Genomic DNA, 27897 nt, shown 5'->3' with positions numbered 1-27897 from the left:
GAAGTAAAGTGTTTTAGATATCTGGGAGTGGATCTGGCAGCTGAATGGAACCATGGAAGTGGAAGTGGATCATAGGGTGGGGGAGGGGGCGAAAATCCTGGGAGCCTTGAAGAATGTGTGGAAGTCGAGAACATTATCTCGGAAAGCAAAAATGGGTAATGTTTCAAGGAATAGTGGTTCCAACAATGTTGTATGGTTGCGAGGCGTGGGCTATGGATAGAGTTGTGCGCAGGAGGATGGCTGTGCTGGAAATGAGATGTTAGAGGACAATGTGTGGTGTGAGGTGGTTTGATCGAGTAACGTAAGGGTAAGAGAGATGTGTGGAAATAAAAAGAGCGTGGTTGAGAGAGCAGAAGAGGGTGTTTTGAAGTGGTTTGGGCACATGGAGAGAATGAGTGAGGAAAGATTGACCAAGAGGATATATGTGTCGGAGGTGGAGGGAACAAGGAGAAGAGGGAGACAAATTGGAGGTGGAAAGATGGAGTGAAAAAGATTTTGTGTGATCGGGGCCTGAACATGCAGGAGGGTGAAAGGAGGGCAAGGAATAGAGTGAATTGGAGCGATGTGGTATACCGGGGTTGACGTGCTGTCAGTGGATTGAATCAAGGCATGTGAAGCGTCTGGGGTAAACCATGGAAAGCTGTGTAGGTATGTATATTTGCGTGTGTGGACGTATGTAAGTACATGTGTATGGGGGGGGGTTGGGCCATTTCTTTCGTCTGTTTCCTCGCGCTACCTCGCAAACGCGGGAGACAGCGACAAAGTATAATAAAAAATAAAAAAAATATATATATATATATATATATATATATATATATATATATATATATATATATATATATATATATATATATATATATATATAAATATATATATATATATATATATATATATATATATATATATATATATATATATATATATATATGATACAGAGCTGGTGGCTGATTCATGTGAGAAACTGCAGAAGCTGGTGACTGAGTTTGGTAAAGTGTGTGAAAGAAGAAAGTTAAGAGTAAATGTGAATAAGAGCAAGGTTATTAGGTACAGTAGGGTTGAGGGTCAAGTCAATTGGGAGGTGAGTTTGAATGGAGAAAAACTGGAGGAAGTGAAGTGTTTTAGATATCTGGGAGTGGATCTGGCAGCGGATGGAACCATGGAAGCGGAAGTGGATCATAGGGTGGGGGAGGGGGTGAAAATTCTGGGAGCCTTGAAGAATGTGTGGAAGTCAAGAACATTATCTCGGAAAGCAAAAATGGGTATGTTTGAAGGAATAGTGGTTCCAACAATGTTGTATGGTTGCGAGACGTGGGCTATGGATAGAGTTGTGCGCAGGAGGATGGATGTGCTGGAAATGAGATGTTTGAGGACAATATGTGGTGTGAGGTGGTTTGATCGAGTAAGTAACGTAAGGGTAAGAGAGATGTGTGGAAATAAAAAGAGCGTGGTTGAGAGAGCAGAAGAGGGTGTTTTGAAATGGTTCGGGCACATGGAGAGAATGAGTGAGGAAAGATTGACCAAGAGAATATATGTGTCGGAGGTGGAGGGAACGAGGAGAAGAGGGAGACCAAATTGGAGGTGGAAAGATGGAGTGAAAAAGATTTTGTGTGATCAGGGCCTGAACATGCAGGAGGGTGAAAGGAGGGCAAGGAATAGAGTGAATTGGAGCGATGTGGTATACCGGGGTTGACGTGCTGTCAGTGGATTGAATCAAGGCATGTGAGGCGTCTGGGGTAAACCATGGAAAGCTGTGTAGGTATGTATATTTGCGTGTGTGGACGTATGTATATACATGTGTATGGGGGTGGGTTGGGCCATTTCTTTCGTATGTTTCCTTGCGCTACCTCGCAAACGCGGGAGACAGCGACAAAGCAAAAAAAAAAAAAAAAAAAAAAATATATATAAATATAAATATATATATATATATATATATATATATATATATATATATATATATATATATATATATATATATATATATCCCTGGGGATAGAGGAGAAAGAATACTTCCCACGTATTCCCTGCGTGTCATAGAAGGCGACTAAAAGGGAAGGGAGCGGGGGGCTGGAAATCTTCCCCTCTCGTTTTTTTTTTTTTTTCAAAAGGAAGGAACAGAGAAGGGGGCCGGGTGAGGATGTTTCCTCAGAGGCCCAGTCCTCTGTTCTTAACGCTACCTCGCTGATGCGGGAAATGGCGAATAGTATGAAAGAAAGAAAGATATATATATATATATATATATATATATATATATATATATATATATATATATATATATATATGGTGACTGAGTTTGGTAAAGTGTGTGAAAGAAGAAAGTTAAGAGTAAATGTGAATAAGAGCAAGGTTATTAGGTACAGTAGGGTTGAGGGTCAAGTCAATTGAGAGGTAAGTTTGAATGGAGAAAAACTGGAGGAAGTAAAGTGTTTTAGATATCTGGGAGTGGATCTGGCAGTGGATGGAACCATAGAAGCGGAAGTGAATCATAGGGTGGGGGAGGGGGCAAAAATCCTGGGAGCCTTGAAGAATGTGTGGAAGTCGAGAACATTATCTCGGAAAGCAAAAATGGGTATGTTTGAAGGAATAGTGGTTCCAACAATGTTGTATGGTTGCGGGGCGTGGGCTATGGATAGAGTTGTGTGCAGGAGGGTGGATGTGCTGGAAATGAGATGTTTGAGGACAATGTGTTGTGTGAGGTGGTTTGATTGAGTAAGTAATGTAAGGGTAAGAGAGATGTGTGGAAATAAAAAGAGCGTGGTTGAGAGAGCAGAAGAGGGTGTTTTGAAATGGTTTGGGCACATGGAGAGAATGAGTGAGGAAAGATTGACCAAGAGGATATATGTGTTAGAGGTGGAGGGAACGAGAAGTGGGAGACCAAATTGGAGGTGGAAAGATGGAGTGAAAAAGATTTTGAGTGATCGGGGCCTGAACATGCAGGATATTGTTTACTGGGGTTGATGTGCTGTAAGTGAAGTGAATCAGGGCATGTGAAGCGTCTGGGGTAAACCATGGAAAGTTATGTGGGGCCTGGATGTGGAAAGGGAGCTGTGGTTTCGGGCATTATTGCATGACAGCTAGAGACTGAGTGCGAACGAATGAGGCCTTTGTTGTCTTTTCCTAGCGCTACCCCGCACACATGAGGGGGGAGGGGGATGGTATTCCATGTGTGGCGAGGTGGCGATGGGAATGAATAAAGGCAGACAGTGTGAATTGTGTGCATGGGTATATATGTATGTGTCTGTGTGTGTATATATATGTGTACATTGAGATGTATAGGTATGTATTTTTGGGTGTGTGGACGCGTGTGTATATACATGTTTATGGGGGTGGGTAGGGCCATTTCTTTCGTCTGTTTCCTTGCGCTACCTCGCAAATGCGGGAGACAGCGACAAAGCAAAGCAAATAAGAATATATATATATATATATATATATATATATATATATATATATATATATATATATATATATATATTCTTATTTATTCATTTTGCTTTGTCGCTGTCTCCTGCGTTAGCGAGGTAGCGCAAGAAAACATATGAAAGAATGGCCCAACCCACCCACATACACATGTATATACATACACATCCACATACGCAAATATACATACCTATCCATCTCAACATATACATATATATACACACACAGACATATACATATATACACATGTACATAGTTAATACTGTCTGCCTTTATTCATTCCCATCGCCACTCCGCCACACATGAAATAACAGCCCCCTCCCACCTCATGTGTGCGAGGTAGCGCTAGAAGACAACAAAGTCCACATTCGTTCACACTCAGTCTCTTGCTGTCATGTAATAATGCACTGAAACCACAGCTTCCTTTCCACATCTAGGGCCCACAGAACTTTTCATGGTTAACACCAGATGCTTCACATGCCCTTGTTCAATCAATTAACATCACATCAACCCCGGTATACCACATCGTTCCAATTCATTCTATTCCTTGCACACCTTTCACCCTCCTACATCTTCAGGCCCCGATCACTCAAAATCTTTTTCACTTCATCTTTCCACCTCCAATTTGGTCTTCCACTTCTCGTTCCCTCCACCTCTGACACATATATCCTCTTAGTCAATCATTCCTCACTCATTCTCTCCATGTGACCAAACCATTTCAAAACACCCTCTTCTGCTCTCTCAACCACACTCTTTTTATTACCAAACATCTCTCTTACCCTATCATTACTTACTTGATCAAACCATCTCACACCATATACTGTCCTCAAACATCTCATTTCCAGCATATCCACCCTCCTCCGCACAACTCTATCTACAGCCCATGCCTCGCAACCATATAACATTGTTGGAACAACTATTCCTTCAAACATACCCAGTTTTGCTTTCCGAGATAATGTTCTTGACTTCCACACATCCTTCAACACTCCCAGAACTTTTGCCCCCTCCCCCACCCTATGATTCACTTCCGCTTCCATGGTTCCATCTGCTGCCAAATCCACTACCAGATATCTAAAGCACTTCACTTCCTCCAGTTTTTCTCCATTCAAACTTACCTTCCAATTGACTTGTCCCTCAACCCGACTGTACCTAATAACCTCGCTCTTATTCACATTTACTCTCAGCTTTCTTCTTTCACGCACTTTACCAAACACAGTCACCAGCTTCTGCAGTTTCTCACACGAATCAGCCACCAGCGCTGTATCATCAGCGAACAACAACTGATTCACTTCCCATGCTCTCTCACCCATAACAGACTGCATACCTGCCCTTCTTTCCAAAACTCTTGCATTCACCTCCCTAACAACCCCATCCAGAAACAAATCAAACAACCATGGAGACATCACACACCCCTGCCACAAACTTACATTCACTGAGAACCAATCACTTTCCTCTCTTCATAAAAATACACATGCCTTAAATCCTCGATGGAAACTTTTCACTGCTTCTAACAACTTGCCTCCCACACAATACATTCTTAATACCTTCCACAGAGCATCTCTATCAACTCTATCATATGCCTTCTCCAGATCCATAAATGCTACATACAAATCCATTTGCTTTTCTAAGTATTTCTCACATACATTCTTCAAAGCAAACACCTGATCCACACATCCTCTACCACTTCTGATACCACACTGCTCTTCCCCAATCTGATGCTCTGTACATGCCTTCACCCTCTCAATCAATACCCTCCCATATAATTTACCAGGAATACTCAACAAACTTATTCCTCTGTAATTTGAGCACTCACTTTTATCCCCTTTGCCTTTGTACAATGGCACTATGCAAGCATTCTGCAAATCCTCAGGCACCTCCCCATGAGTCATACATTAAATAACCTTATCTACCAGTCAACAACACAGTCACTCCCTTTTTAAACAAATTCCACTGCAATACCATCCAAACCCGCTGCCTTGCCAGCTTTCATCTTCCGCAAAGCATTTACTATTTACTACCTCTTTTACTAACCCTCTCACTTTGCACACCACCATGACCAAAACACCCTATCTCTGCCACTCTATCATCAAACACATTCAACAAACCTTCAAAATACTCACTCCATCTCCTTCTCACATCACCACTACTTGTTATCACCTCCCCACTTTCCCCCTTCACTGAAGTTCCCATTTGTTCACTTGTCTTATGCACTTTAATTACCTCCTTCCAAAGCATCTTTTTATTCTCCCTAAAATTTGATGATACTCTCTCACCCCAACTCTCACTTGCCCTTTTTTTCCCCTGTTGCACCTTTCTCTTGACCTCCTGCCTCTTTCTTTTATACATCTCCCACTCATGTATTTTTTTTCTTTGTCGATATCTCCCGTGTTAGCAAGGCAGCGCAAGGAAACAGACGAAAGAATGGCCCAACCCACCCACATACACATGTATATACATACACGCCCCCACACACGCAAATATACATACCTATACATCTCAATGTACACATATATATACACACATAGACATATACATATATACACATGTACATAATTCATACTGTCTGCCTTTATTTATTCCCATCACCACCTCGCCGCACATGGAATAACAACCCCCTCCCTCCTCATGTGTGCGAGGTAGCGCTAGGAAAAGACAACAAAGGCCACATTCATTCACACTCACTCGCTAGCTGTCATGTAATAATGCACCGAAACCACAGCTCCCTTTCGACATCCAGGCCCCACACACTTTCCATGGTTTACCCCAGACGCTTCACATGCCCTGGTTCAATCCATTGACAGCACGTCGACCCCGGTATACCACATCGTTCCAATTCACTCTATTCCTTGCACGCCTTTCACCCTCCTGCATGTTCAGGCCCCGATCACTCTAAATCTTTTTCACTCCATCTTTCCACCTCCAATTTGGTCTCCCACTTCTCCTCGTTCCCTCCACCTCTGACACATATATCCTCTTGGTCAATCTTTCCCCACTCATTCTCTCCATGTGACTAAACCATTTCAAAACACCCTCTTTTGCTCTCTTAACCACACTCTTTTTATTTCCACATATCTCTCTCACCCTTACATTACTTACTCGATCAAACCACCTCACACCGCATATTGTCCTTAAACATCTCATTTCCAGCACATCCATCCTCCTGCGCACAACTCTATCCATAGCCCACGCCTTGCAACCATACAAGATTGTTGGATCCACTATTCCTTCAAACATACCCATTTTTGCTTTCCGAGATAATGTTCTCGACTTCCACACATTCTTCAAGGCTCCCAGAATTATCGCCCCTTCCCCCACCCTATGATCCACTTCCGCTTCCATGGTTCCATCCGCTGCCAGATCCACTCCCAGATATCTAAAACACTTTATTTCCTCCAGTTTTTCTCCATTCAAACTTACCTCCCAATTGACTTGACCCTCAACCCTACTGTACCTAATAACCTTGCTCTTATTCACATTTCCTCTTAACTTTCTTCTTTCCCACACTTTACCAAACACAGTCACCAGCTTCTGCAGTTTCTCACATGAATCAGCCACCAGCGCTTTATCATCAGCGAACAACAACTGATTCACTTCCCAAGCTGTCTCATCCACAACAGACTGCATACTTCCCCCTCTTTCCAAAACTCTTGCATTCACCTCCCTAACAACCCCATCCATAAACAAATTAAACAACCATGGAGATATCACACACCCCTGCCGCAAACCTACATTCACTGAGAACCAATCACTTTCCTCTCTTCCCACACGTACACATGCCTTACATCCTCGATAAAAACTTTTCACTGCTTCTAACAACTTGCCTCCCACACCATATATTCTTAAAACCTTCCACAGAGCATCTCTATCAACTCTATCATATGCCTCCTCTTGATCTATAAATGCTACATACAAATCCATTTGTTTTTCTAAGTATTTCTCACATACATTCTTCAAAGCAAACACCTGATCCACACATCCTCTACCACTTCTGAAACCACACTGCTCTTCCCCAATCTGATGCTCTGTACATGCCTTCACCCTCTCAATCAATACCCTCCCATATAATTTACCAGGAATACTCAACAGACTTATACCTCTGAAATTTGAGCACTCACTCTTATCCCCTTTGCCTTTGTACAATGGCACTATGGAAGCATTCCGCCAATCCTCAGGCACCTCACCATGAATCATACATACATTAAATAACCTTACCAACCAGTCAACAATACAGTCACCCCCTTTTTTAATAAATTCCACTGCAATACCATCCAAACCTGCTGCTTTGCCGGCTTTCATCTTCCGTAAAGCTTTTACTATCTCTTCTCTATTTATCAAATCATTTTCCCTAACCCTCTCGCTTTGCACACCACCTTGACCAAAACACCCTATATCTGCCACTCTATCATCAAACACATTCAACAAACCTTCAAAATACTCACTCCATCTCCTTCTCACATCACCACTACTTGTTATCACCTCCCCATTAGCCTCCTTCACTGAAGTTCCAATTTGCTCCCTTGTCTTACACACTTTATTGACCTCCTTCCAAAACATCTTTTAATTCTCCCTGAAATTTAATGATACTCTCTCACCCCAACTCTCATTTGCCCTCTTTTTCACCTCTTGCACGTTTCCCTTGACCTCCTGCCTCTTTCTTTTATACCTCTCCCACTCATTTGCATTTTTTCCCTGCAAAAATCGTCCCAAATGCCTCTCTCTTCTCTTTCACTAATAATCTTACTTCTTCATTCCACTACTCACTACCTTTTCTAATCAAACCACCTCCCACGCTTCTCATGCCACAAGCATCTTTTGCGCAAGCCATCACTGATTCCCTAAATACATCCCATTCCTCCCCCACTCCCCTTACCTCCTTTGTTCTCACCTTTTTCCATTCTGTACTCACTCTCTCCTGGTACTTCCTCATACAAGTCTCCTTCCTAAGCTCACTTACTCTCAACACTCTCTTCACCCCAACATTCTCTCTTCTTTTCTGAAAACCCCCACAAATCTTCACCTTCGCCTCCACTAGATAATGATCAGACATCCTTCCAGTTGCACATCTCAGCACATTAACATCCAAAAGTCTCTCTTTCGTGCGTCTATCAATTAACACGTAATCCAATAACGCTCTCTGGCCATGTCTCCTACTTACATACGTATACTTATGTATATCTCGCTTTTTAAACCAGGTATTCCCAATCACCAGTCCTTTTTCAGCACATAAATCTACAAGCTCTTCACCATTTCCATTTACAACACTGAACACTCCATGTATACCAATTATTCCCTCAACTGCCACATTACTCACCTTTGCATTCAAATCACCCATCACTATAACCCGGTCTTGAGCATCAAAACCACTAACACACTCATTCAGCTGCTCCCAAAACACTTGCCTCTCATGATCTTTCTTCTCACGCCCAGGTGCATATGCACCAATAATCATCTATCTTGTTTTACCCATATCAATCTAGAATTTACTTTCTTACACTCTATCATATACTCCCACAACTCCTGATTCAGGAGTAGTGCTACTCCTTCCCTTGCTCTTGTCCTCTCACTAACCCCTGACTTTACTCCCAAGACATTCCCAAACCACTCTTTCCCTTTACCCTTTAGCTTCGTTTCACTCAGAGCCAAAACATCCAGGTTCCTTTCCTCAAACATACTACCTATCTCTCCTTTTTTCTCATCTTGGTTACATCCACACACATTTAGACACCCCAATCTGAGCCTTCGAGGAGGATGAGCACTCCTCGCGTGACTCCTTCTTCTGTTTCCTCTTTTAGAAAGTTAAAATACAAGGAGGGGAGGGTTTCTGGCCCCCCGCTCCCGTCGCCTTTAGTCGCCTTCTACGACACGTGAGGAATGCGTGGGAAGTATTTTTCTTGCCACACTTCTGTAACCTTATCCAGCATGGTTCAATAAAATGCAATGCTCAACATTATGCTCTGCAGGTATTTCTGTTTCAACTAAGTAAGCAAAACACCCAAAACATTTCCCAATGATAATTTTCACATGGAGGTAAATAAAACTTTCACTTAGTTTAGTTCAACTCGACATCAAAACTATATTTGGGAAATGGTTACTTTTGTTTTATATGTTTTATATTCTGCAGTTCACTGCAATTACAGAAATAATGTACAAGATATTTGTAAAGAACTAGTATTTAAAAGTTATTCACTGCTTTCATGCATAAAAAAATATGTAAAAACTTAAAACTATTTACACAGAATGACATTTTTGCCTTCTTTAAAATACAACTCCATGGTTGTTCAATTTGTTTATGGATGGGGTTGTTTGGGAGGTGAATGCAAGAGTTTTGGAGAAAGGGGCAAATATGCAGTCTGTTGAGGATGAGAGGGCTTGGGAAGTGAGTCAGTTGTTGTTCGCTGATCATACAGCGCTGGTGGCGGACTCGGGTGAGAAACTGCAGAAGCTAGTGACTGAGTTTGGCAAAGTGTGTGAAAGAAGAAAGCTGAGAGTAAATGTGAATAAGAGCAAGGTTATTAGGTATAGTAGGGTTCAGGGACAAAAATAGGAGGTACGTTTGAATGGGGAAAAACTGGAGGAAGTGATGTGTTTTAGATATCTGATTGTGGATTTGGCAGCGGATGGAACCATGGATGCGGAAATGAGTCATAGGGTGGGGGAGATGGTGAAAGTTCTGGGAATGTTCAAAAATGTGTGGAAGTCGAGAACATGATCTCCGAAAGCAAAATGGGTATGTTTGAAAGAATAGTTGTTCTGACAATGCTATATGGTTGCGAGGTGTGGGCTACAGATACAGTTGTGCGGAGGAGGGTGGATGTGCTGGAAATGAGATGTTTGAGTACAATATGTGGTGTGAGGTGGTTTGATCGAGTAAGTAATGAAAGGGTAAGAGAGATGTGTGTTAATATAAAAAGTGTGGTTGAGAGAGCAGAAGAGGGTGTTTTGGAATGGTTTGGTCACACGGAGAGAATGAGTGAGGAAAGATTAACAAAGAGGATATATGTGTCTGAGATGGAGGGAACGAGGAGAAGTGGGAGACCAAATTGGAGGTGAAAAGACGGAGTGAAAAAGTTTTTGAGTGATCGGGGCCTAAACATGCAGGAGGGTGAAAGGCGTGCAAGGAATAGAGTGAATTGGAACGATGTGGTATACCAGGGTCAACATGCTGTCAATGGATTGAACCAGGGCATGTACAGCATCTGGGGTAAACCATGGAAAGTTTTGTGGGGCCTGGATGTGGAAAGGGAGGTGTGGTTTCGGAGTATTATACATGACAGCTAGAGACTGAGTGTGAACGAATGTGGCCTTTGTTGTCTTTTCCTAGTGCTACCTCGCGCACATGTGGGGAGAGGGGGTTGTCATTTCATGTGTGGCGTAGTGGCGACAGGAATGAATAAGGGCAGACAGTATGAATTATGTACTTGTGTCTACAGGGGAGAAAGAATACTTCCCACATATTCCCTGCGTGTTGTAGAAGGCGACTAAAAGGAAAGGGAGCGGGGGTTCGAAATCCTCTCCTCTCATTTTTTTTTTTAATTTTCCAAAAGAAGGAACACAGAAGGGGGCCAGGTGAGGATATCCCCTCAAAGGCCCAGTCCTCTGTTCTTAACGCTGCCTCGCTAACACAGGAAATGGCGAATAGTACGAAAGAAAGAGAAAAGTGTATATATATGTATACGTTGAGATGTATAGGTATGTATATGTGCATGTGTGGAAGAGTATGCATATACATGTGTATGTGGGTGGGGTAGGGCCATTCTTTCGTCTGTTTCCTTGTGCTACCTCACTAACGCGGGAGACAGTGACAAAGTATAATAAAGATGAATAAAATCGTACATTTTTTTACTTTAAAAAAAAATCTATGTTTACTTATGTTAACTACATTGTCTAATACTTCTCCAATACTGTGCAATTAATTTCTTCCACTGGTGTCATATAATTAATTTATACTGAACTCTGAGCCTTATATTTTGGTATTCCACGAATACATGTTCCGTGGCATATTGTAGTACTGTACATTGCATACTGAGGCAGCTGTTCTCTCCAATAAAGTATCCTTGGGTCAACATTAAGGGCAATTTACTGTCAAAAATATAGTTTCTATCTATCCATCTATACATATTTCTAACACATGTTCCCTCTGGGTTGCCCCATCAAGGGGGTGGCTACGTAGAAGAGTCTCCTTTTCCTTTCACACCATTCCAATCATCTACCCACCACTTTTCTCCCTTTAGTACTCTTCCACTCTATTTCTCCATGTCAGGTGGTCTTCCTCTAAAACCAATCTCTTTAATCGTTCTACCATACATTCTCATGGTAAACTCCCCTTTTTGCGTCATTTCAACATGCCCAAACCACCTTAAATTGTTACATTTCACCAACTTCCCCTCCACAATTAATTTCCTGCCATACCAAACCTCTCATACACCCCTCATTACCACATGCTCCTTTCAAATAGCTAATTACATGGTGAAGAGCCTTGACTTCAGAGACAGTCCATGTCCATGTTTTGGCTGCATAGATCTGGGTCAGAAGGACTATGCTGTCCTGTAATCTTATCTTCACTTCCATACTTACACTTCTACCCTCCATTATTCTGTTAAGAGACCCAATGATTCTTCTACCTTGTACTGCTATCTTCATTACCTTTTCTCACCCAAGATAGCTCCTAATGAAATTCTGTCACCTCTTCCACTCTTCCTCTCATATGTCTAATGCACAAACAATAATTTCATTTTGTTGCTTTTAAGATACCAATACTTTTTTTTCATGTTGAAGGCTCCAGTCATGGACAAAAGTCCATATCAAGGCTGGTCCTCAATTGAAATAAAGATAGACTTATGAAATGGAAAAAGAAGAGACAAGGGAAAGTATTTAAGAATTTTGGAGGAAGAGAAAGACCTGTCTTTTGAAATGTATCAGGTAATGGCTATTGGGAAAGATGAGAAGGTAGAGACTTCCAAAGTTTCGATGTGTAGGAAAAGAAGCATGTCTCAAAACAGCCCACCCTTGAGTTGCCAATGTCCACACAAGCAGCCAGCTCTAGGAAGCAAAAATCGAAGCAATACCTAGAGAAGAGGAAAAGTGAACCAACATTGCACCATAGGGCAAGGAGATAAAGTATAGAAATTAGCCGAGGACAGTTCATAAGTTGTACCACTTTCAACAACTCTGTCAAGTAAGGATGCAGACCTAGAACCACCCCAAATGTGAGACCAGTCCTCCATACAAAGACGAATCAATCCTTTGTATAAATGGAGCCATTGTTCAGAAGAAAATAAGTTTCAACATCTAAACGGGACACCCAATTTCTTTGATGCAGACTTAGCTATTACCATAACGTGGGATTTCTAAAAAAAAGAGTGGATGTTCATCTAATAATATAAAATCCACCAAATCATGCACAACAGGTATTTCTGTATTCTTAATAAATGATGAAAAGCATCTACAACATTAACTGTCATTTTCTAAAGATAAATTTGATGTGGAGACCAAGTAAACTTTTACTCCTATACAAACAAAGAAAAGCATGTATAATGGGTAACTTGACTGCTGCTCAAGGGAATGGCATAACAATGACGTGAACAAATCCTTCAAACTCTTCAGCAAATCACAAAGTGTTCAGTTCAGCCTGAGTGCATGATGAAAGCATTAATGTCTGCATCATTCAGCAAGATTACTTTTGACCCACTGACACCAACTAATCAACAAAACAGCTTCTGACCCACCAATGCTGACTAATCGGTAAAATAGCATTGAAAGCACTGATGCTGTCTAGGCACCTAAGTCTGTTTTTTCAATCAGATGGCAAAATAGTATTTGAACCATGAAAGTCTACATTTATTTTCGCCGACAAACTGGCATAATATCTTTAATATTCTTGTATGATCAGTTCTGAAAGATAAATGTTGGTATGAGGAGAAATTACTTAAGTTTTTATTTCTATCACTACCTTGCACTTCCAGGGTCCAGCAGACCATACTCTCATTACTTTTATTTCTAGAGTATATAATAAGTTTTTCTGTAAAGTTTTCACAGCAATTTACTACAATGAAGCCGAATTATTTCCATGGAGTGCAAAAATTGATTACACATAAATCTATGGCATTCTAAACGACCGTACATCACCACATTAGCTGTCCCTTCAATGGCTTGCAAAACTCTAGAAAATTTCCATCACCATGTGCCAGTTTCTCTCTTTGTTGTGTTTTTGTAATTCTTTTCAAAATCCTCATTTATACATTTACCCATATGTAATTTTACATTATGACCAACTGTTAATGAATAAATAATCTTTACTAGCAAATGTATAACACTGAATTTAGGATTAACTTTAAAATAATTCAATAAATAATTTCTGCTCCTTAGGGAAATCAAGTAATTTTTCTGTGTTTCAGATTACTGTATGTCTGTTAACCCTACATGATCTGTGATATGCATAATACTCACCAAAATTCCCTTATTCAAACTACAGGACAATACAATATTCTAAATCATACACCTCCTCTAATAAACTATTCTATACCAACACAATCCTTGCAGAGCAAAAATCACAGAATATCCAAAAATTACAATTTACTGCAAAACTTGGACGTAAACAAAGGTAATACAAGAATTATTCCTCCTTTCACATAAAGTTAGATATTGGCAAGAATCTTGAAGACAAGAGCAACTTTTCCTCTGTCGAGTATAATAATTCAATAACGAAATAACACACTGAAAGTACAGATTTAGAACACATTTATCCTACCGTCCTACTGAACACTTTACTACAATTATCAGCAGAACATTAAAAAACATTTGACAAAGTTGATAAAGTTAGGAATACAAATACAGTCGCTGAAGCTTTTACCGAATTCACAAAAGCAGGGAAACAATGTGCTTCTCTAATTACATTATCAAGATCTCTAAAGAAAACAGGAACTGCAAGAACTTAAGCTTAAGCGAATCAATTCTTATGAAAATTAAAAATAAAGTTTCGATTCATTCAAGGAAGTCGAAGTCGGGCCCGGACCCTCCCATCTTCCCCATTAATAATCACTCGTATATCTATTACCTGTCACAATGGAAACTTAGCAGTTCAAAAATACTAAATATCTGATTACTACAAAATCAATCAGTTCAGCTGTGTACTTACAAACAGTTATCATATAAAACACTCGCACGTCTCTTTCAGTAATCTCATTGTGGTTCCAACAATATTTGCCTGCGGTGGATACATTATCACATTTCTATGGATTACTCGCTAACTTACGACATAGACATCAAAAATATGCATTTACCCAATTGGGATTTTACATCATTTCAGTAATATTGACAGATTTTACAACTACTGTATGAAATTGCCTTTGTTTACACCATTTCAGAAGACTTAGTTGTGTTTATCTCCAACTCCATTGCCATGTTTGGAGAGGCTGTGCATGACGTTTGTTGCTCAGTTAAAAGGATGTTACTCAAGTTCTAAACTCATAAGGTGCCAATTAAGGAAAAGTAAACTAGTTTTGACTTACACAATGTTTACTTCTAACACACCATGTATTCAAGATATTTTTTCGTTCCATACTTCACATTTTATGTTCAGCAGGTGAACACTTCCCACACTATCATCCCTGAAATTTAGTATTTATGTTCACATCTATGTAGGATATTTCTTAATATTTACTAGAACCATAGTCCCAGGTAACGTAGTATCGAACTTTTAATGGAGAAAAACGTTGACACTACGGACACACTACAGCATTTGGTGTTAATGACAATAGCCTGATTTGCGAAACATTGGTGGCAGGCATTCACCTTTATATTGGGCTTTGACATTCCTATTCCACTGAAATACATATAGGATATGGAAAATTCACATACAAAAATTAAACTTTATTTGCTCTGACTATTCAGGTATACATTTTGCTTTAAAAATACAGGTACTTTTTACATAAGAAACATTGCATACATAAAAAAAACACTTCTTGACTGTTAAGAATGCCTGCTCTTCAATGCTCACAAAATTTACATAGCCAACATTTATTGTACGTAAACTTAAATAATCTTGTACATTTATGTAAAACAACAGAGGGCTACCTACATAGAAATGCACGACCACATACTTCTCTATCACAATTCTGCCAGACCTAAACCTGTCAAGGAGTGTAAAAAACTTACTCCTCTGCAAATCTACTGATACATATGCATTTACAAAATTTATGAAATAATCTTTGCTTCCAAACAAGCAAAGGTCACAGTACTTATATTCTACATATATACAGTAAATATATATAATAATAATATATATATATATATATATATATATATATATATATATATATATATATATATATATAACTTTACATAAAAAATGTCATACAGATACCTTCTTCCCCACAATCATCTGCAGAAAAAATATACATTATATTAAAAGGGTAAATGCCCAAGAAACACATCAACAAAGTGCATACAGCTCTTCAAACAACACTCAAATCTTACATATTTCTGGCCAGGACTCTGGAAATCTGTTTGGCTTTGTGGTAACAAGGAGTAAGCAGCCGTATATGACTATGTAAATATTAACAACGTAAAAAAAAACTTACTCAACATGTTACTAAAATTCCATACACTAGATATTTACAGTTTTCCACCAAACACATTCCTCATTAAAGCAAAGTTTTGGGTGACAAAGTAACACCTTATATTTGTCATTCATCATACTTAATTCATGATTAACAAAAGCTATATATTCACATTAATTAAATCATGGTTTCCATTTCAAAGATGATTTTGCATGTGTACAAATGATTCTTAAATATAATTCATTCTTAATTTGTAACCTAACCATTCTGCACTTACCACTGTGGAGTGCAAAGTATATCAAACATTCAAGTTATGCACAATTTTCGAATACTTTTAGTCTGGTGCAGAGGCAACAATATACAATGTTTACTGATCTACACTCTTCAACCAGCTAAACTGTCCAACAATTTATTTGTGATTTGAACATTCACACTGTCTTACAGTTTACATGAACATTCTTACAACAGGTGAGTAACTGTTTTCCGAAATGTATTATATACACCTTTCTATAACTGCCCAATATGAGCAAGTGCTATACTGGCCACTGACAGTAATGCACAAGACAATACGCTGCAGAGTCAGGCTGGGAATGTACTACAAACTGCACTTTGTAGTTTGTGTATGATAGTAATTACTGCTAAAAGCTAGTACTTTTTATGTATTGTCTTCAAAAAATTTTATGTATGAATCTTCAAATGAACTATAATTACAATTTGTTTTATGTCCCATAATTTCAGCTATACATAATACTTAATAATCTATTTCTGGATATGGGCTGTCTCTACCACTCTCATGGTCATCATAAGGGAGATCTCTGTCTCTCTCATGCCTTTCATGGTATTGGTTATCCCTGTTCCTATCATGACCAGAATTTCTTCCTTCACGTCTATTTCTACTCATGTACTGGAACTTTGAACGTCCTCTGTCTCTACTTGTTCTTTTGTACCAATCTCTTTCCCGGTCTCGTTCTCTGTCTCTGTCTCTTGGCTTGTTATAATGATGACCCCAACCTCTGCCACTATAATTCTTTCCTCCCTCCCATACACTATCTGAATATCTTGGTCTCAAAGGGCCATGGGGACCTGAGTAGCTTGGGGGCCCATGTGGACCTGAATGACTAGGAGGACCGTGGGGACCTGAATAGCCTGAATGGCCATGTGGACCTGAATGACCTAGAGGGCCATGTGGACCTGAGTGGTTTGGAGGACCATGCAAACCTGAATGACCCAGAGGGTCATGAGGATCTGAATGGTCTGCAGGACCATGTGGACCTGAATGTCTTGCTGGACCCTGTAGTCTTCCTCCCTGGGGTCCATACAGATCCAGTGGTTGTTGGGGTCCAACTGAACTTATATAAGGTGTGTGACCTGTTATACCAGATGGCTGGGATGGTCCTAATGAACAAGTCATTCCATCAGGTAGCATTAAATGTCCCCCATGTGGCATATATCCAGGAGTCAGACCAGACTGCACAAAAGGAGGTTGGACTGGTTGATATAGAGATTCAGCTCCTATCTCAGAATGAGACTGTTTATTGCTGCTCCCACTGCTTTTGTCATTATCTTCCATCTCTAAAGCTTTAGCAACTAATTCTTCATCACTCATTTTACTTAGAATTTTACCCTTTTCTACAGCTTCCATGGTAGCTGCAGCCTGAGCCCGAGATAAGCGTGGATCCCTTATTCTAAGATCTATGTCTTCATCGGTATTCAATGTTGAATCCAATTCACTTGAAGGTTTTTCTTTATCATTTGTATTCTTTAGAACTCGCAAATCTACATCAGTTTTGTTATCTTTGTTACACTTTTGGAGCAAAGGCCGTAAATCCACGTCACCTTTACCTGTAGAGGCAATACTATCTTTATTTTTCTCCCTTTCAAATTCCTGATATTTACCATAGTTCATCACAATAGGATCTGTTGTTAAGCTTAACCTTCTTTTAATTTCTTGCTCTTTTTGTTTGATTTCAGCTTCTTTCTGCTTGATGTTATCAAGTATTTCTTGTAAATTGGATGGAATACTGATTTTAGAAGTGTCAAGTTTGAACTGTTCACCCCCTGAGGGCGGAGGGCTATGAGCACGAGAGGGGCTATATGGTTCTTCTTCTTCATTACCTATTGTCTTCTGCATTTCACTTAATTCCTTTTTGTGTTCTTCTATCTGCCGATTAAGTTCAGCTAGCATGGATTCTTGATCTAAAGATGCTTCAACAAAGCTTTCCTCTGGTGGACTACTTGGTTCCTCATTTAGATATGATGATTCAGCAGCTGGAGCATGATCCAACAAATTAATACGGCACTTTTTAGTCTGGATGTTTTCACTAGAATCTCTTGCTTGTCTTTTTAGAGCTCCAGGGTCAAGAAATCCTATGGAACTCTCTTCAGCCAAACTAGGCTGAGGACATGGGGGCTTTCCATTATCACCTGTTTCATCATCTTCAGAATCCTTAGCAGCTAATGCAATCTCCTGGATGTCTTCATCTGTTGGCAGAGGAGGCGTGTAGCTCCGTTCTGATATTTCTGTAAATAAAGAAAAGAAATTTTTTAGTTTTGTGCAACCTGAACATTTCAACATTCCCTACAAGTGCAACATGTTATAAAGACTGCATACATTACACATATGCATGCATGAATACAATAGAAACAAATGCAAAGCAGAGTAAGGAAATAAATTTAGAGAAGGAAAGTGAATATAGCAAGGTCCACATATGTGTAAATCTCCCTCCCCGTAAGCACAAACAGGAAAACTCATGACACAGGGAGAGAGAGACTGAAGGATGCAATTTTCAACCCAAAAACTGGGACATACATCTTTTGATGGTTTATGATCAACTGTGACCTGCATCATGTGAGACAAGATTTCACAATTCTTTTGAAAAGAGCCAAGTGTGAACTCCAACATTCCACCACAGCAAAACAAAGGTTAATATTTTTTTTCATAACTATGCAGGTGCATCTTTAACCTCATAAGAATAACTTTTCATTTTTGGTTTTGTGCCATTTTTTTTAATAACATGCCAAGTGTAGCTATTATTGTTATGATGGCTGAGACAGCACTGGCAGATGAGGCCCTGATCAAGGTCATTCCATTGACGCTGTTTAATATGTTTAAGGATGAGGTGGTTACAGAGGTAAATGCAAGAGTTTTGGAAAGAGGGGCAAGTATGCAGTCTGTTGGGGATAAGAGGGTCTGGGAAGTGAGTCAGATGTTGTTCACTGATGATACAGCCCTAGTGAGAAACTGCAGAAGTTGGTGACTAAGTTTGGAAAAGTGTAAGAAAGGAGAAAGTTGAGAGTAAATTTGAATAAAATCAAGGATATTAGGTTCAGTATAGTTGAGGGACTAGTTAATTGGGATGTAAGTTTGAAAGGAGAAAAAATGGAGGAAGTGAAGTGTTTTAGGTATCTGGGAGTGGACTTAGCAGCAAGTGTAATCATGGAAGTGGAAGTGAGTCACAGGGTGGGTGAGAGGGTGAAGGCTCTGGGAGTAATGAAGAATGTGTGGAAGGAGAGAATGTTATCTTGGAGAGCAAAAATGGGTACATTTGAAGGAATAGTAGTTCTATCAATGGTTGCAAGGCATGGGCTATAGATAGGGGTGTACAGAGGAGGGTGGATGTGTTGAAAATGAAATGTTTGAGGACAAAATGTGGTGCGAGGAGGTTTGATTGAGTGAGGAAAGGGTATGTAAGATTTGTGGAAATAAAAAGAGTGTGGTTTAGTGAGCATAATCCAATAAAGTTCTCTGGCCATCTCTCCTACTAACATACCTATAATTATGTATATCTCTTTTTAAACCAGGTATTCCTGATAACCAGTCCTTTTTCAGCAAACAAATCTACAAGCTCTTCACCATTTCCATTCACAACACTGAACACCCCATGTACACCATTATTCCCTCAACCTGCCACATTACTAACCTTTGCATTCAAATCACCCATCACTATAACCCGGTCTCGTGCATCAAAACTTAATACACTCACTCAGCAGCTCCCAAAACACTTGCCTCTCAGGATCTTTCTCCTCATGCCAAGGTGCATAGGCACCAATAATCACCCATCTATCTCCATCCACTTTCAGTTTTACCCATATCAATCTAGAATTTACTTTCTTACACTCTATCACATTCTTACACTCTATCACAGACTCCCACAACTCCTGTTTCAGGAGTAGTGCTACTCCTTCCCTTGCTTTTGTCTCTCACCAACCCCTGACTTTACTCCCAAAAATTCCCAAAGCACTCTTCCCTTTTACCCTTGAGCTTCGTTTCACTCAGGGCCAAAACATCCAGGTTCTTTTCCTCAAAAATAATACCAATGTCTCCTTTTTTCTCATCTTGGTTACATCTACACACATTTAGAGACCCCAATCTGAGCCTTCGAGGAGTATTAGCACTCCCCATGTGACTCCTTTTTCTGTTTCCCCTTTCAAAAAGTAAAAATACAAGGAGGGGAAGGTTTCTAGGCCCCCGCTCCTGTCCCCATTAGTCATCTTCTTCAACACATGGGGAAAGCGTGGGAAGTATTCTTTCTTCCCTATCCCCAGGGATATATATTACAGAGGTATAAGTTTGTTGAGTATTCCTGGTAAATTATATGGGAGGGTATTGATTGAGAGGGTGAAGGCATGTACAGAGCATCAGATTGGTGAAGAGCAGCTTGATTTCAGAAGTGGTAGAGGATGTGTGGATCAGGTGTTTGCTTTGAAGAATGTATGTGAGAAATACTTAGAAAAGCAAATGGATATGTATGTAGCATTTGTGGATCTGGAGAAGGCATATGATAGAGTTGATAGAGATGCTCTGTGGAAGATATTAAGAATATATGGTGTGGGAGGCAAGTTGTTAGAAGCAGTGAAAAGTTTTTATCGAGGATGTAAGGCATGTGTATGTGTAGGAAGAGAGGAAAGTGATTGGTTCTCAGTGAATGTACGTTTGCGGCAGGGGTGTGTGATGTCTCCATGGTTGTTTAATTTGTTTATGGATGGGGTTGTTAGGGAGGTGAATGCAAGAATTTTGGAAAGAGGGGCAAGTATGCAGTCTGTTGTGATGAGAGAGCTTGGGAAGTGAGTCAGTTGTTCTTCGCTGATGATACAGCACTGGTGGCTGATTCATGTAAGAAACTGCAGAAGCTGGTGACTGAGTTTGGTAAGTGTGTGAAAGAAGAAAGCTGAGAGTAAATGTGAATAAGAGCAAGGTTATTAGGTATAGTAGGGTTGAGGGACAAGTCAACGGGGAAGTAAGTTTGAATGGAGAAAAACTGAGGAAGTGAAGTGTTTTAAATATCTGGGAGTGGATTTGGCAGCGGATGGAACAATGGAAGCGGAGGTGAATCACAGGGTGGGGGAGGGGGTGAAAGTTCTGGGAGCGTTAAAGAATGTGTGGAAGTTGAGAGCATTATCTCGGAAAGCAAAAATGGGTATCTTTGAGGGAATAGTGGTTCCAACAATGTTGTATGATTGTGAGACGTGGGCTATGGATAGAGTTGTGCGGAGGAAGGTGGATGTGCTGGAAATGAGATGTTTGAGGACAATATGTGGTGTGAGGTGGTTTGATTGAGTAAGTAATAATAGGGTAAGAGAGATGCGTGGTAATAAAAAGAGTGTGGTTGAGAGAGCAGAAGAGGGTGTTTTGAAATGATTTGGTCACATGGAGAGAATGAGTGAGGAAAGATTGACCAAGAGGATATATGTGTCAGAGGTGGAGGGAATGAGGAGAAGTGGGAGACCAAATTGGAGGTGGAAAGATGGAGTGAAAAAGATTTTGAGTGATCGGGGCCTGAACATGCAGGAGGGTGAAAGGCGTGCAAGGAATAGAGTGAATTGGAACAATGTGGTATACCAGGGTTGACGTGCTGTCAATGGATTGAACTAAGGCATGTGAAGCGTCTGGGGTTAAACATGGGAAGTTCTGTGGGGCCTGGATGTGTAAAGGGAGCTGTGGTTTCAGTGCATTATTACATGACAGCTAGACTGAGTGTGAACGAATGGGGCCTTTGTTGTTTTCCTAGAGCTACCTTGTGCACATGAGGGGGAGGGGGGGGTTTGTTATTTCATGTGTGGCAGGGTGGCGATGGGAATGAATAAAGGCAGACAGTATGAATTATGTACATGTGCATATATGTTTATGTCTGAGTGTGTATATATATGTATACGTTGAGATGTATAGGTGTGTATATTTGCGTGTGTGGACGTGTATGTGGGTGGGTTGGGCCATCTTTCGTCTGTTTCCTTGTGCTACCTCGCTAACGCGGGCGACAGCGACAAAGCAAAATAAATAAATATAAATAATCATTATTATACTTTCTCACTGTCTCCTGCATTGGCGAGGTAGCGCAAGGAAACAGATAAAAGAATGGCCTCACCCATCCACATACACATGCATATACATACATGCCCACATATGCACATAAACATACCTTTACGTTTCAACGTATACATACATATACATAGTGGTAGAGGATGTGTGGATCAGGTGTTTGCTTTGAAGAATGTATGTGAGAAATACTTAGAAAAGCAAATGGATTTGTATGTAGCATTTATGGATCTGGAGAAGGCATATGATAGAGTTGATAAAGATGCTCTGTGGAAGGTATTAAGAATATATGGTGTGGGAGGAAAGTTGTTAGAAGCAGTGAAAAGTTTTTATCGAGGATGTAAGGCATGTGTACGTGTAGGAAGAGAGGAAAGTGATTGGTTCTCAGTGAATGTAGGTTTGCGGCAGGGGTGTGTGATGTCTCCATGGTTGTTTAATTTGTTTATGGATGGGGTTGTTAGGGAGGTAAATGCAAGAGTTTTGGAAAGAGGGGCAAGTATGAAGTCTGTTGGGGATGAGAGAGCTTGGGAAGTGAGTCAGTTGTTGTTCGCTGATGATACAGCGCTGGTGACTGATTCATGTGAGAAACTGCAGAAGCTGGTGACTGAGTTTGGTAAAGTGTGTGGAAGAAGAAAGTTAAGAGTAAATGTGAATAAGAGCAAGGTTATTAGGTACAGTAGGGTTGAGGGTCAAGTCAATTGGGAGGTGAGTTTGAATGGAGAAAAACTGGAGGAAGTGAAGTGTTTTAGATATCTGGGAGTGGATCTGGCAGTGGATGGAACCATGGAAGCGGAAGTGGATCATAGGGTGGGGGAGGGGGCGAAAATTCTGGGGGCCTTGAAGAATGTGTGGAAGTCGAGAACATTATCTTGGAAAGCAAAAATGGGTATGTTTGAAGGAATAGTGGTTCCAACAATGTTGTATGGTTGCGAGGCGTGGGCTATGGATAGAGTTGTGCGCAGGAGGATGGATGTGCTGGAAATGAGATGTTTGAGGACAATGTGTGGTGTGAGGTGGTTTGATCGAGTGAGTAACGTAAGGGTAAGAGAGATGTGTGGAAATAAAAAGAGCGTGGTTGAGAGAGCAGAAGAGGGTGTTTTGAAGTGTTTGGGCACATGGAGAGAATGAGTGAGGAAAGATTGACCAAGAGGATATATGTGTCGGAGGTGGAGGGAACGAGGAGAAGAGGGAGACCAAATTGGGGGTGGAAAGATGGAGTGAAAAAGATTTTGTGTGATCGGGGCCTGAACATGCAGGAGGGTGAAAGGAGGGCAAGGAATAGAGTGAATTGGAGCGATGTGGTATACCGGGGTTGACGTGCTGTCAGTGGATTGAATCAAGGCATGTGAAGCGTCTGGGGTAAACCATGGAAAGCTGTGTAGGTATGTATATTTGCGTGTGTGGACGTATGTATATACATGTGTATGGGGGGGGTTGGGCCATTTCTTTCGTCTGTTTCCTTGCGCTACCTCGCAAACGCGGGAGACAGCGACAAAGTATAATAAAAAAAAATAAAACATACACAGACACATACATATATACACATGTACATATTCATACTTGCTACCCTCATCCATTACCAATGCCACCACGCCACACATGAATAAATATAAATAATCACTATTCTACTTTGTCACTGTCTCCCGCATTAGCGAGGTAGCGCAAGGAAACAGATGAAAGAATGGCCCAACCCATCCACATACACATTTATATACATACACGCCCACATATGCACATATACATACCTATACGTTTCAACATATACATACATATACATACACAGACACATACATATATACACATGTACATATTCATACTTGCTGCCCTTATCCATTCCCAATGCCACCACGCCACACATGAATAAATATAAATAATCATTATTATACTTTGTCACTGTCTCCTGCATTAGCGAGGTAGCGCAAGGAAACAGACGAAAGAATGGCCCAACCCATCCACATGTATATACATACACGCCCACATACGCACATATACATACCTATACGTTTCAACGTATACTTACATATACATACACAGACACATACATATATACACATGCACATATTCATACTTGCTGCCCTCATCCATTCCCAATGCCACCATGCCACACATGAATAAATATAAATAATCATTATCATACTTTGTCACTGTCTCCCTGCATTAGCGAGGTAGCGCAAGGAAACAGACGAAAGTGGCCCAATCCATCCACATACACATGTATATACATACACGCCCACATACGCGCATATACATACCTAAACGTTTCAACGTATACATACATATACATACACAGACACATACATATAAACACATGTACATATTCATACTTGCTGCCCTCATCCATTCCCAATGCCATCACGCCACACATGAATAAATATAAATAATCATTAGTATACTTTGTCACTGTCTCCCGCATTAGCGAGGTAGCGCAAGGAAACAGACGAAAGAATGGCCCAACCCATCCACATGTATATACATACATGCCCACATACGCACATATACATACAGAGACACATACATATATGCACATGTACATATTCATACTTGCTGCCCTCATCCATTCCCAATGCCATCACGCCACACATGAATAAATATAAATAATCATTATTATACTTTGTCACTGTCTCCCGCATTAGCAAGGTAGCGCAAGGAAACAGATGAAAGAATGGCCCAACCCATCCACATACACATGTATATACATACACGCCCACATACGCACATATACATACCTACTTTCCATGGTTTACTCCTGATGCTTAACATGCCCTGGTTCAATCCATTGACAGCCCGTCGACCCCAGTATACCACAAAGTTCCAATTCACTCTATTCCTTGCATGCCTTTCACTCTCCTGCATGTTCAGACCCTGATCACTCAAAATCTTTTTCACTCCATCTTTCCACCTCCAATTTGGTCTCCCACTTTTCTGCGTTCCCTCCACCTCTGACACATATATCCTCTTTGTTAATCTTTCCCCACTCATTCTCTCTATGTGACCAAATCATTTCAATACACCCTCTTCTGCTCTCTTAACCACACTTTTTATTACCACACATCTCTCTTACCCTTTCATTACTTGCTCGATCAAACCACCTCACACCACATATTGTCCTCAAACATCTCATTTCCAACACATCCACCCTCCCCCACACAACCCTATCTATAGCCCACGCCTCGCAACCATATAACACTGTTGGAACCACTATTCCTTCAAACATACCCATTTTTGCTTTCTGAGATAATGTTCTTGCCTTCCACACATTCTTCAACACTCCCAGAACCTTCGCCCCCTCCTCCACCCAATAACTCACTTCTGCTTCCATTGTTCCATCTGCTGCCAAATCCACTCCCAGATATCTAAAATGCTTCACTTCCTCCAGTTTTTCTCAATTCAAACTTACCACCTAATTGCCTTGTCCCTCAACCCTACTGTACCTAATAACCTTGCTTTTATTAACATTTACTCTTAGCTCTCTTTTTCACACACTTTACCAAACTCAGTCACCAGCTTCTGCATATTGTATCTTAAGGTATTATCTTTGTGGAACTACCATACCTTAAACATTCATTCGTTATCTTGGTAGAAAACTTTAAAAACTTGATAAGGTTCATTACAACACAAATGAAAGGTGATTAGTTTTTACCAACACCAATCCAGGCTGTGGCTCTTTCAGGTTCATACATAGGGTCCCAATCTCCTTCTATTGATTATATGTCTTTCACTTCATATGTAGCAGTAATAAAGCTGCATAAATCAGAAATACAGATATATCAATACTTGCATTACCATCATTAAGTACAAGGAATCTTTTAGATTAAATGGATGAGTTACTTAATAACTGTTTTCTACACTTAGAAACATGAATGCCACAATCACAATATTTTTAAAAGTTTGTGGATATGGAAAGAGTGAGCTACTTTAAATGAATATAAATATGTGTAGTTTGTAAAACAAAGGAAAAGGTAATCAGAAAGCAAATGTATCATTACCTGCAAAGGAGAAACTAACTGGGAGAAAGACAATGTAGGTTCAGGGGAAAAGAAGTAATGTGTAATAAATTTCACAGACTTCTATGAAAGAATGACCTCTGATTTCAAGAAGAGATAGTTGAGCAGATTCTAAGGGAACCACCAAAAGGCATCTGGCAATGTATGACATCAAAAGTTGGTAAAGAGCTGGATTTTCAAGCACATAAAAAGACTCTTTTGATAGACTGAAAGTCACCTTCGTAGAAGGTAACAGAAGGCACATGTTAAAGGTGCTTTTGTGAAGTAATCTGCCACAAGAGTGTTTTAGGACAACTGCTGTTCTGATTTATATAAATGACTTGCCAGAAGGACTAGTTTTGTATATGAATATGTTTTTAGATGATACAACAATCACAAGAAAAGAGAAATGAGGATTGCATTTTTTTGTTTCTTAAGGGAACAAATGTTGGAAACTCAACATGGATGAGGACGTTCAATCCAAGTAAATGAAAAGCAATGAAGATGGGACACAGTGAAAGAGGGCCTTGATATGAATATGTTTAGTTGGCAACAAGCAGCATGAATCTGTGAGCGAATGGGAACAAAGGGTTTACATATTAACCAACTTGTTGCCAGAACTCAAGAGTTCTTAAGGCAACCTTTCTCCAGTTCAGTACATTATAAACACCAGATCACTAGACCCTTCATGTCCATTATACAATTTAATACTGAAGACCCCGTAAGTTACACCTGTATGTATTTGATTACTATTTGTGTGTTAAGGGAGAGTTTTACACCTGTGTTGTCCCATCTCTTAACCCTGTATGTGTACCAAGCTTTGATTCTGATGTGTACACAAGCACACACACACACACAGGAGTCAGAGGGGGCTACTCAGGCCACATGGGTTCGAATCCTGGGTGTGGCACAGTCAACCCACACCCAACCCAGGTGTACATCCTCCCTCTGGGGTGGTTGGTAAGTGGATACCTGGCATAGGATGAGGCGTAATTACCCATTTGTTTGTTCAAGACAGGGAGGGAATTTTAAACTTATGGGGCCCCATATCTTGAACATTATATCTTACAACTGTATGCTGTCTGCCTTAACCATGACTCTTCATTTCATTCCAGTCATCCACCACTTCAAAACAGATGTGCTGGGATACAGCAAGACTGGATACAACAATTTTGCTTTAACGGGAGCACCTACATTACTCCCATCATTTTACTGTAACATGAGGCTTCATGATACAAGGACCCAGCTAACTGTGAGGTGCTGATGCTGCTCATGCCACACTGACCATTGCATCAGCTTTCTGCAAGCTTTCACCGAAAAAGCATGCTTTTTTTGCCAGTTATATTATTCTGCACTTGTGCCCACGTGTATGACCTGTTACCACTATGCATAAGCATCCAGGAAGTACCCTTACTACAAGTGAACCTGTCAAGAGGGTTACAAAGACCTTTAATTTGAAAGAAAAGGTTAGAATACTAGATGAACTTCAGCGTCAGTCTGGCACTTCAGCAGCTGCTTGCTGTTATGAGGTTAATGATAGCAGCAACTGCACCATCAAATTGAAGAGTGAATCAACTAAGAAAGCCTTCTCTCAGCCAACTGCTTCAATGATAACAATAAATCTCAACCT

The 27897-nt window shown here is 40.3% G+C and overlaps 2 protein-coding genes across 4 annotated transcripts in view; both read right to left on the bottom strand.

The window, feature by feature from the left end:
- The window catches only part of LOC139749887 (E3 ubiquitin-protein ligase SH3RF3-like), a 406578-nt gene extending 391840 nt beyond the window's left edge, over window positions 1-14738 (bottom strand). Inside the window, exon 1 of one of the 3 annotated variants that reach the window (XM_071664268.1) lies at window positions 14549-14738. The gene's annotated coding sequence lies outside the window, so the exon portion shown is untranslated. Of the gene's footprint in view, window positions 1-14263; window positions 14404-14548 lie in introns of those variants that run through there. The other 2 variants (XM_071664272.1, XM_071664269.1) reach the window with 2 other exon arrangements.
- Window positions 14739-15267: 529 nt separating this feature from the next.
- The window catches only part of LOC139749885 (uncharacterized), a 230545-nt gene continuing 217915 nt past the window's right edge, over window positions 15268-27897 (bottom strand). The window contains exon 8 of the mRNA XM_071664267.1: window positions 15268-18491. Coding sequence (XP_071520368.1) covers window positions 16723-18491 — 1769 coding nt within the window. The 3' untranslated portion in view covers window positions 15268-16722. The remainder of the gene's footprint in view (window positions 18492-27897) is intronic.

Source organism: Panulirus ornatus, chromosome 8, assembly GCF_036320965.1.
Source record: "Panulirus ornatus isolate Po-2019 chromosome 8, ASM3632096v1, whole genome shotgun sequence".
Taxonomy (NCBI): domain Eukaryota; kingdom Metazoa; phylum Arthropoda; class Malacostraca; order Decapoda; family Palinuridae; genus Panulirus; species Panulirus ornatus.
The sequence above is the reverse complement of the archived record's forward strand: the minus strand, read 5'-3'. Positions and strand labels throughout refer to the sequence as shown.